Consider the following 12,225-nt stretch of genomic DNA (forward strand, 5'->3'; position numbering starts at 1 on the left):
CATGTTGCAGGTTCACGAGACAGTGAAAACAGGACAGTAGATATTTCTGGTTCCTGCACTTGTGTGCAGGAAAACATTGACAGCAGCCTGCCCCAGGCCCCTCAAGCAGATCTATTGCCACTTGACCTAAACTCCCTGGCTGCTCCCAGCATATCACATCTGGAGCAGCCACTGAGATGTAACCACAGAAGATGGATTCATGCTCATGTGAACTCCTGCTCTGTGTTCCCTGTGGAAGGATGAGGCCCAACCATCTCTGCTGCCCCACAAATGAGCAGAGCAAGCTGTTAAGCAGGTTGAATGACTGCAAGCAAAACAAGTACTCCCTCAACATGTTCAGCAACTTCAGAAAGAACAAACACATGTAGGGTGCACAGGACAGCCCTAAATACCTGAGGAAGGGGCAGCAGTAAAAAGAAGCTCACCGGGGGAGCCTGGGAAGGATCACTGCAACTGCACCATCACAGCGCAGGCAGCCCACAGCACCAGTGGGCGATGCTCCCTTTGCAGGCTGAGGAGAGAGGCGGATACTTCACAAGCACAGCACAACTGCCTAAGCAGCAGAGCCTGCCACTCACCCATGGTGAGCCTCAGGGTCTTCCCTATGTCCTCACCAACTTTCCCAGGCTCCTGTGTAAGCTGTTGCCCTCTCCTTGGCTTCTCAGACCTTCAGGAAAAGACAGACAGTGCTGAGGGCCAGGCTGTGCAGATACAACATGCCCAAAAGATGGAGATATTGCTTCCTAAGGCATGCCGCAGAGTGGTAGAAGTACCATCACCCAGACTGCTGGAAGAGGTGTTAACCTAGCCCTAGGACACCAAAGGCACAGTCAAGCCTGATGAAGCACTGTTCAGCAGAGAGAATGGTGCACAGGTTGATCACAGTCTCTTGTAGGAAAAAAAAAAACCAAAAAACCAAAGAGCAAAAAAGTCTCAGTTAGTTTATTATACAAGACAACAGAGATCAGACCAAGCAGGGTAGGTGTGAAGAGGCAGATGGGGAGGGCAGCAGCCTGTACAGGGGGTGCCTACTACAAAGTCAGCTGCCACCAGCATCATCCAAACAAATCCTGTGTGCTAGGTGAAGACCACAACCAAACAGCTGCACTGGGGACTGAGAAGCTGGAGAACGCCACAACAGATGACTGCTGTATCCATGGCACAACTCTATTACCATCAGAGTTAGAAAGACACACAGTAATTTCTAAGTATTAATGTAAACATCTACGACTCCCAACATCGGTATTTTCACCTTCCTGGAAGAAAGCCCACAGTCCAGTTCCGGAGGCAATGAATTGCTCAGCACACCTGTAGAGGGAATCGGCAAACTTCTCCAAATGCTTGAGCAGCATTCAACACATCTCTGGGATGCAGATCACCTTTGCTGCACGCTCAGCATTAAACTGGTCCCACAGAAATGCTACAAATAGACTGCAGCAGGCATACGTTGATTTGAATTTCTGAAGACAGACCTCCTCTGCAGGGTTTTGGAAGTGAGAGAGCGTGGAAAAAATACAAGAGTGGCTCACAGGCTATGGTATAGCTCCCACAGTGCCTCAGTGTGGTGCCTTGCAGTGGTATACATCACAGGGGCCATGCTCACAGAAGCAACCACCATCTCTTCCCAGCTCCTGCTCACCCTCCCACAGCTTTGCTATTCTTCATCTACTCTACGTTCATCTAATTTAAAGCTCTGGTGGAAAAATTTGCTCTTGCTCCATCTCTGCTTACCTTATTTACCAAGCCAAAGGCAGGGTGAGGCAGGTCAGTGGTTAAATCCAACTGCTATGTCAGGAGCAGCAACTCTTACCCAAGGGCTTGGTGTGGCAGCAGCAGTGCTAAAACCTTCACTTTGAGGAGGATATGAGGCAGAAATCTGGGAAGTGGTAACTGCACTTTCACAGGGTAGGCACGTGGACAGTGCAGGAACTGTGAAGATCAAGGATGCCTGTGCTCTTAGCACCGCAGCTGTCTGAAGAAGCAGAAAAAGCCTGTTAGAAATACCCAAAGGAGGTGTGAACACAGAAGCCAAGATGATAAAACCATTTAACCATCTAAAATACAGAGTAGGCGTCAAAGAGGATCATACAACTCCCCCCTCCGCACACCCCCCCCCCCAAAAAAAAAAAAAAAAAAAGGGTAGCAGAACATCAGCCTGAAGCAAGAGACTGCCAAGTTTGACTCTGGGGGCAAAACGTGCACCTACTCCCCTACCGGTGCAAAACAGCAGAGCAGAAAGGGAACACAGTGCACATTGGCCCTTTCCTTCCACTCACAGAAACAAAACCCCCATGATCTAGCTGAAATAACGAGTGCTGCCTACAGGGTCATGTCTCTTGATTTTAAAACACCTGGGAAAGTTGGGAGAACAAGTCCTTTGGAATAATAAGCCATGTCCAAATTCCGTGTATGAGACAGGAGATCAGGTTGGATGATAAAGTGCTCAGCATGGCTCCTTCCAGAAGAAGTGTGCATGCATACATTCACTTCAAATACAGTAAGCGTCCCCCAGCCAACGCCCTGAGACAACTTTCAAAAACTCCAGTAGCATAAACAAAAAACTGTCCACAAGCAGAATAGCTTCAAGCATTCCCTCTGCAAATCCTTGAAAATGGGAAAATACAGGCTTGACATTTGGTTACAACCCCTGTGTTCTGCTGCAATTGAAGTGGTACTACACATAGGAATCGCAAAAGCGATTAAAAGTTAAAAAACTGCTAATCACTGCTGCTGTAATGCTTGCAAGGTGCAGATTTTGCTACTGGAACAGTATCCTCTCTCAAGGACTCTAAATCCTGGTTATAAAGATGACATATATAGCAGGTTGGCAATGCCACCACCTACGGGCATGCACCTCTGGAGTAAGAGGGGCCATATTCTACAGCCTGATCCTGTCTGCAGGTAACTGACAGCTGGGACCTGCATAGCCTCCAGCATATTTCTTCCTTTCTAACAGATTACCCTTTTAATTCACAGACAGTTTCTGCCTTATTCTTGTAACAGGCCTCACACACTTGTGTCCAAAACACAGCCTGAGCGCTGGTTCAGCTCTGTAACGGTGGTGGGGGGGGGTGGTGTCAAAGGCATTTTATGGAACCAGCAGAGCGCCATGATTATTGGCCTTTATTCTCACATAATAGGAAGTGCAAAAGCAGATGCCAGCGACCACAATCTGGCACCATGATTTCTGGAGCCTCCTGCCCATAAAGATAAGAATGGGTTCAATTTTGACCACGTGGCTGTCCCATATTCAGAGTATCATAGGTATTGTCATCTCTGGACTAGTGGTCCCATGAATTCTCCTAGCTCGCTGGCCTCGCAGCATCAGTGCCACAGCCACCACATGATCTCTGACCTGTGCACAGCACCAGGTTGGATGGTGGTGTACTCGCAGTCCTGTGTTCCCATGGCATGGATAACATGAGTACAGGTTTAAATTACATAGCAGGAAAGGGGTTAAAGTTTAAATAACTGTTTTGTATATGAATTAATGTATGTAGCTTTGAGCCAAAATATCTACCATTAATTTTTCCACCTATTTCAGGAGCAGTAAGATACACAAAGTAAAGTTTATTTTGGTACTTGGTATACTTCACTCTCATTAAAAATAAATTAATCAGCAAATTCCTACACAGCTCAGCCTTCTTTTATGTAAATACAAGCCAGCTGTAATGAATTACAAGGTGTTATTATCTCACACACACTGTATAATACTTCACATATAAGAGGTTTCTCTGCTTAGCTCAGCTTTCAACAAAAGCATCTTAAATAAACTGCAAGCAAGTTGTTTGGTCTGTAATGTTTTCACAGAGAAGGGATACACCTCACACATAGAGGGTTTCTTTACATGACTCATTTTATAACAAGTTAAACTGAGGAAGTTCGCCTTGGAAAAAAAATAACAAAATGCCTTTTTTATACACAGAAGGCTCCCTAAGAGAAGACCGGGGAAAAAAAATGCAAGCCAGTGTTTGGGAGCCTATATTCTGCATCCCACTGCTCTTTACATAGAGAAGGATGTCAAATATTTCCCAAAACACACAATACGAAGAGAACAACTTCAGAAGGAAGAATAGTCACAGCCAGGCACAGTCTCACTTTAACCAGATTAAGGATTCACAAATTAAGGATTAATGTCACAAGTTAAGGATTATCACCTTTGACTTTTATTTAATAGTTTCATTAGGAATAAGTCCCGATATTATAGTGCTTAATTCTTATCAAAAGCACAAGTGGCACAGAAAACACATACACATCACATTTACCCAGACTGACATTTATTATTGAGTAAGATTTTAGACAGGAGAGAAATTAAAACTGTTTTTTCACTGACCTGGAAATAGCCTGGCGAACCATCCACCTACGTAGTACACCTCAGCCTCTGCTGATTTAATCAGTGGAGCTCTTGCTCCTGTAATTACTATGTTGGTGTAATTTGCCTGCACAGCCATATAAAGTTTTCACTGGGGTTGACAGGTCTTGTTAAAAAGCCCTGGACCACTGCTTTGGGGGATGGAGGACAGCATAGTCCTGTCCCATTAAGAGCCATGGACAGAACCAGGAATGTTCTTTTCATAAAGAAATTCTTAAACCACAACTCTAAAAAGAATATGGAAATACCAGCAAGGCAGACTGAAATACCAAGTACTCTGAGGCAGCTTTAATGACAGCCTAGCCACATTTTGGACTTTATTCTCATTAAATTGGCTAGACTCGTAGAGCATTACTTGGGACTGTGCGTTATTCTATGCATCCTCCTATCCTTGTGCAACAAAGCAGAGAGTTCCTAAAACGGATTTTCACAGAAAACCCTTTAGAATCTTTTAAAGCAATTCTTAACACCACTACAGCAAAAATAGACCATTACATCTTGATATCAAGCTTTTAAAATACATTAACATCTAATATGCAAAACTCAGATTTGCCTTCACAACCATTCAGTGAGCAGAGGAACACTGCTGTGTCACTAGGTAGCAGCTCTCCAAATGAGGCAAAGGACAGAAACGTCTAGAAACGTCTTCTTGAGATAACTCTAAGTCATGGTAAAATACCTGGTTTCCTAAAGACAGAAGGCAGGTCTTTCAATTTGTCAGCAAGGACCACTCAGTGCCATAAAAAGGACAGAGGTTCTCCAACCAACTAGCGTTTATTTGCAAGTGAATATTCAAAAGAGTATGGCTGTCCAATTTGCTACTACTGAGGCACCACAGACAGGACATCTAATTAAGTATTTTCTTTCCAACAGCAGATTTTCCTTCCTGACCCACAGCCTCAGCCCAGTTCAATTTCAGGCATGCTTCCCAAGATGATCTGACAAACTGACAGACACGTCAGCTCCGGCGCTCTCAGAGTCCTTCATCGTTGTAAACAGGGGAAAGGGGCTTGAGGATGCTGCGGGCATTGCTCTCCATGAGTGGCCGCCAGCTCACTTCGCCCGTCAGCAGCAGGTCCTCCCCGCTCAGTGCATCCAAGTGCTGCACCTGCAAGGACAGGACATTAGTGCAAGCTGTCCCATCACCTACTCAAGTTTCTCAAGAGCTACCCAAACACGTTGCGTTCCGGAAAGTAAGCAGAACAGGGAGATTTGAACATACTTCTCTCTTTGTATGCGGTAGACCTAAAAAGATAATTGAGGACTGCTGAAGCGTCATGGAAAGGCTACGAGATAAGTATCTGCAGATCCACTGGAGTTAACTTCGTAAGGTCTTCTACTAACACCTTAGCTCATGCTTCCTCTGAACGTTTGGCAATAGGACAAAGAAGAGCCAGCAAAGCTAACATGAGTCATTTTATCTTCTCAGCAGTTAATTCAGATGACACACTGCTAGTACCATCATCTACACTGACTGCTCTCAAAAGTGGTTTCACATAGACTAAGGCTTCTCACTATAGAAAAAAAGCCTGACCAGCAAGGAACACCTGAGATTTATAATACAAAAGCACATGAGCTGGAGGAGATGAACGTGGAATGAACACTCATTCTCACAATACAAGAAATACTTGGGATCAAATTAAGTTTTAAGGTGCAATGAAAGCAAAAAAGCCAACCAACTCTTGTCACACAACACAGTGTTAGCTTGCTGCCACAGGACACTGTAAGTGTGGTGGAGGAGGGAAAGTCCATCAAGAGTCAGTAACAGTGAGAAACACCATCTCTGGCTCAGGTAAGTCTGTGAACGCAGATTGCAAGGAGAGTTGACCAAAGACACAGTACATTTGCTTGTTCTGTTACTATATTCTCCTCTGGCATCCACTAATAGCTACTGTTAAAGACAGGATTAGCAAGAAGTTGTGGGAAAGACCTCATGCACAATGCTTACTGGAAACAAAGATAACCGGACAAGGAGTTTCTCAACCAAGAAAGGGATACACCAAGGGCCACGGAGCCACCTAAGCACAACATCCTGTTTCTGACAGTCAACAAAGCAGATGCCCCAGGAGTTAAGTACAACACATGCATACAATGTTATTTTCCTTGTTTATTTTCCCTCCCTCTCAAAATTTGTTAGTTCAGGAGGTTTGAACCTGAAGTGGTTGTTGTGGATTTAATATCCCTGGACAGACTTCCCTTCCATAAACCTTGCCAGTAGCTTTGGAAGCCAAGGGCAACTGTAGCATCCCAAACAATCTGTAGCAACTTTATGTCCCCACACCCTGGTACCAGTGAACCACCTTTCCTTGCTCACTTTCCTTTTGCCTTCAAGATTTCCCAAGAGCTGTCTCATATTCTTTCTCAGCTGTTTTTCAGACAGAGGATCCTACTCACTGATAGTAATAACGCTGTTTCATGTCATCCCTACTGCTCTTCTCTGAGCCTTCTTCCATTTGGTTTTTATCTTTCTTGATGGTTGGAACCCAAACCACACATGTAATTCAAGAACACAAGAGTACCACAAATTTGAAAAGTGGCTTGACAATACTTTATTCTCTATTCCCTCCTTAGTAGTTCTGAGTATTTGATTTACTTTTTTAGAACACTACAGAGTGCTGAGCTGACATTTCAATAATACAATTATAATCTCAAGGACTCATTCCTGTGTGGTGACAGACAGTTTAGAGCTCATCAATATATATGCAAAGCTGGAAATATTTTTCCTCAAGTGCACCACTTTAGAGTTGTCTACAGGAATGACTTGTCTTCAGAGGCTGTGCTCATTCTCCCCCAGTGTGCCACATTTATCTGTGTGATCACTGCTTCCTATTACAACTGCTAATAGCTTCTGTCCTATCCTTCGCTTGAACATACACAAGTGCAACAAATTCCCCACTTGGCAGCAAATTGTCACAAATTACATTTTATATGCGTTTGCTCCCTGCCAATCTTCAGTTTTAAACTTTCCTACAGACTCACTGAAGTTAAGCATCAGCAACCTTAAGCATTAAATTAAGCCTGTCCCTCCTGAGAAGCCCTTTGGCATTCCAAAAGCATCCTCAGACTCCTATAAAGTTCAGCCATTTGCTTCCCATACCATTTTTCAGACCACACTCTGAAATACCGTCTCTCCAAATCTCTATCTGGTCCTGAATACAGTATTGGAAACATTACAGAGAATGCTGTTGTGGAGGTTCTGGTCTTCAGTTCCCTATCCAACAGCCTACACTCCTCCAGAACCTCTCTTGCTCCTTTTTAAATCTTTGATACCCACTATATCCTACCAACATTTCCTAGAAATCTGGTTCACAAATCTCCTAAGGGTTGAGAGGACAAACACTACTTAGTATCGTTTTCTCCAGTTAATAACCAAAACAGAAAAAATTCTGGAAAACGTAACCTTTTTTTACTTTTCCCACAAAGATCATCAGGAGACTTTCAAGCTCTGCATGCTACTTCATTATGAAGAGGATCCCAACTCTGCAACATCAATTGTAATTCTACAAGTTGTAGCCCATTTTGTCAAGCCCCTCCATCGCATAGGTCCAGAAAAAGATGAGCACGATCGCTTTCAATACTCCATGAATTTCTCTGCAGCCATTTTTCATCAATCTGCAATAAGTATCAGCCTGTTTTTATATTTTTACCCTTTTCTCCTTAAAAATAATCACTGAATATAAACATCAGTTATATTTATGAGGAGAACTGAGCTATATGGTGTGCAAGCAATAAATATTTAATATTTTAAATAACAGAATAAAGAGAAGCCACACCACAAACTGCAGCATACCTGTTTGCGCACGTATTCTACGAGTAACTCTAGATGCCGAGGGTCCTCACAGTTCCTGTTAAAAAGGTTTCTCCAAAGAGCTGCTGCCAGAACACGATCATCAGACAAGATTCCCTAAAGGAAGTAAAAGGGGGATTAAAAACTGCACATGATGAGGGTCTGAACACAAGACAACCACATCACTACTTGGCAACTGACAATATTAGCTGTCTCAGAGCACACAGCTGTTACCTTTTCACGTATACAGTTTGTATCAACACCACTCTTTCCCAGAATGCAAAAACAACGCTGGTCTTAATTTAATTTACAGAGCAGCCCGTAACAAATATTCTGGCAAGTTAATTTGGAAAACAACTGGATCAGGGAATTCCTAATGCAGGAGCTGATAACTGCGTTTCTACATTATGAAATCTTTGCCACAAAAATTTTGGCCTTACAGAGAAGACAGCACCACCTCACAGAATTGTGTGAAGCCCATGACACTTGGAATAGAAAAATTAAAGGATATTTAATACAACATTGCAGAAAATAGTCAGGACTTTGCTATTTTCCTTTGCTTTTTCATTTTTCATTCTGAATGAGAGAGAACTCATCAAGAACTATTTAGATTTTTCCAGTTACATCTAATATTAAATTTGGCTTATACAAAAAACCACATCCATGAGTGCTTTTTGTCTAAATTCTCTCCCACTTTTATTGTCTTTTATTATGTGGTGTTACTAGCAGAGTCTCGTAACTCCCGTCTTCTGCTGACACATTTGCCAAAAGCAAGAGAGGACTTTAAAATACTCAGCTAAAAATAAAAATGTCAACATTTGTCTTTAATTTAACTAGACATTTTGTTTCCAAAAGAGTGTCAACAAAAAGAGAAAAGAAAAATAAACAGACAGACACACAAGCAGACACATCCTGGCTATACTTAAAGCTAGATTAAAGACCTGCATGCATAACACTGTCCACAATTCTAAGAAGTTTAAATTTAAAAGATATTAATAATGCAAATCACTGTGCAAAAAATAATCCCACTGTGTGAATAAGAAGAGCAGTTGAAGAGCAACACCCACTAGAGCAAAAAAATAACTATTAAAAGAGATGATGTAATTGTATTTTCTTCTTGAAAGTCCTACAGACACTTGTGCACAGTGGTACCTTTGTCTCCCCATATTATTTGGTATTTTCTATAAATACTCTCTTTGCTTTCGAACTACAGCTGTGTGCAAAGGGATTCAAAGGGAGGAAATGATTTATTGAAGGTCAAACAGTGACGGAGCAGCAGTACAAAGGCTATCCCTCCTTCCATGTCCCATCATTTAAATCAATATGCTGTGTGCTTTCATGTTTATTAGAAGTACTTTAACTCAAGGAATAAGATGATGGCAATGACTAAGAAGCCTGCTTCTGTAACATAACATTTCTCCAAAGACATGTACAGCAAACATTTTACTCATCTGGCATATTCTGTGTTAATGAATTAGATGGTATACTTGTTCTTGCAGATTCTCTGAAAGCACCCTTCTTACCTCATCATATCCAAATAGAGCTGCATAGAAATTTTCTACCATACTTCTTAAATCTTCCTTTAGAACAACAGAATTAACCTAAAAAAAAAAACCAAAAAACAGAAAAACCATCTGCATAGGCTCTAAAGAGGAGGTGATGAGAAAATACTATCAGTTTCACTCTGAGGAGGCAAAGCAGTAGCAGCGCCTTGGCCCACACAGGTTAAGATTTGGCTCCAACGATGTTAGGCATTCTAGAACAACATGCAATGCAGCTCTGTTAATTTTGTACACAAATGAAAGTCAGTGCTGCTCAGAACATATGAGTGGCAGAAAAATCCTCAGCCAACTGTGCTGACATCCAGCTACATGAGCAGAGGAAAAAATGCAGCCGGGGAAAAGAGTGAAAGCAAGGCTATCCTTTCAGTGGCAGCACAGGCTAAGATAACGAAGACTCCTCTGTATTTTAACTGTTAAGCAGATTTTCTGGACCTTGATTCATTCACACAGGTGTTTTAGAAATTCAGTTTTTTCAACATTTTTTCTGAAGTATGGACTCCAGAGCTAGACATGCTATTACAGTAAAGAACTGTAACTGTTATTACTGGAACGCTAAAGACATAGGCACCTTCCTTGCCACTACTCCTCACTTACTTGTCAATACGGACTTTCTCATTCAGGAATCACATGGATTCTGTTTCCACAGCATCTCACTAGAAGCTCAGACATACTAGTTTTTGGCTATGACTAAATTTCTTTCATTATTTGTGATGATCCAACTAATTCCCCCTATGCTGTAAGTGTGACTTGGTCCAAGTTCCACACTAACTTTCAACTAAATTTAACAGTTGCTTAAGTATTTGCTGGTTTGGCCTAAGCCACCCATCGGCTTGCAGAACTTATCCCACGTGAGCTTAAGACAAATCAGAAGAGATCAACTGCTAGCTCTAGAGTGATGGCTGAAATACCTCATGTGCATCTCCATCCAAAACGCCTATTCCTTTTGCCTGTACTTTTTACTTCTATCAACAAAATGATTTAATAAACAGTTCTCCTGAGCGCTAAGCTACACTTCAATTGGTAAAGCTGCTTCTTTGTATCGACTCTCATGAGAGATCTAAGATGTACTAAGCATTTCTTTTTTCACAGATCTCACATCCAATGTAAATATAGATGACAAGGATAATTATCTTCATAATTCCATACTAGCAGAACATTTATGTATGAGACTGCATCTTGGACACAGGTTTTACAAAAAAGGAAACTGCAAGCAGGAATGCAGGGCAGGGTATCAGTTCTACTACGGAATACGCACTGCTGTCTTTGACATACAGCTTATCACACGACAGTGTGAACCACGTCCTAAATACTTTCTTACTATCCTTAAGAGTACTCACCTTGGCAATTATGCAACAGCTTTTCTATCAAGCTGTTAATTAGTTTTTGCCACACTAGTGAATCCCCAGTTCAAACAGTCTTCCATTAAACCACTATCTTTTTTCATCTGTTGATTTTTATAGAAATGCATATAGTGCAAATACAAGGAAAATTCCTTTTATGTCAGTTACTCATATTTTTCCATTAATATAAACTATTAAAATTCATGCAGATATTTTATAGGCTATCAAGATTTGGAGACTGGTTATTACTGAATGTTTAAAAAAAGAACTAAACATAAGAAATCAGAGGGTTAAATGATGACTGCAACTTCTGTAATGACTTAATTAAATTTTTACTGAGTACATAAACTATGATGTCATTTCTACCCAACCATGCTCAAACTTTCTATGCATGTCAGAGATCGTGGTTTTTCTCAATAGAACGTACTTCTAAATAAGCTGCACTTCTACAGCTCTAATAAGGGGGAGCAGGTCTCATGTAACACACTCAATAAATTATCCTTCCATTTTAAACAAACAAATTCCATGAGTTATTATATATTTGCCACGCACTTTTTATGACATAATAAAAATGTTACCTCAAGGATTACTTAACACATACTACAAATGTTACAGCAGGCAACTGCAAGGGGCAAAGAAAACAAATAGTCCCATTACAGAGACAAGTCCTGGACTATACGTCCCTAGGGAAGCAGCTTTCTATACTAAAAACAAAGAGCAGCAGCTTTAAGTTAGCAAGAAATAGATTGATGAAGGAGATAACCAAGTTAAACAAACACGGCAATAAATACATCTTAAAAGACAAACAGTTTAAAACATAAAATATGACTTTGGGGATGGAGCTGTATCTTAGGCAATAAAATTACATTTAAAAGAATATTGCAGTTTCTGAAGAATACAACCAACACTGGTTAAGTACAAACACTGTAGGGAAAAAATTCCTTCTTTATAAAACAAGAAAAATGAGTAAATCAGCATTTGTTGGAAATGCTTCCTCTTTTTAAACTTGTACATGTTCTCACCACTGGCAAGTTTCATGATCTGGCTGGTCATGATTCTGCTGACTCTTCCACACTTTGTTATTATGAAGAAAAACTGCTAGACAATTCCAAGTGAGCAATTATTAATAACAAGGAAAAAATCAGTAACATCTGGAGCTCTTCT

General features: G+C 41.3%; 1 protein-coding gene across 2 annotated transcripts in view; it reads right to left on the bottom strand.

The window, feature by feature from the left end:
- Positions 1–4,143: 4,143 nt before the first annotated feature.
- LOC119154643 (ubiquinol-cytochrome-c reductase complex assembly factor 1) overlaps positions 4,144–12,225 on the bottom strand; it is a 46,944-nt gene continuing 38,862 nt past the window's right edge. For both annotated transcript variants that reach the window (XM_037402474.1, XM_037402473.1), the window contains 3 exons: positions 9,683–9,760; positions 8,163–8,276; positions 4,144–5,480 (listed from right to left, as the gene is read on the bottom strand). In XM_037402474.1, coding sequence (XP_037258371.1) covers positions 5,346–5,480; positions 8,163–8,276; positions 9,683–9,760 — 327 coding nt within the window. In that variant the 3' untranslated portion in view covers positions 4,144–5,345. The remainder of the gene's footprint in view (positions 5,481–8,162; positions 8,277–9,682; positions 9,761–12,225) is intronic.

The sequence above is a fragment of the Falco rusticolus genome, chromosome 10, assembly GCF_015220075.1.
Source record: "Falco rusticolus isolate bFalRus1 chromosome 10, bFalRus1.pri, whole genome shotgun sequence".
NCBI classification, from domain to species: Eukaryota; Metazoa; Chordata; class Aves; order Falconiformes; family Falconidae; genus Falco; species Falco rusticolus.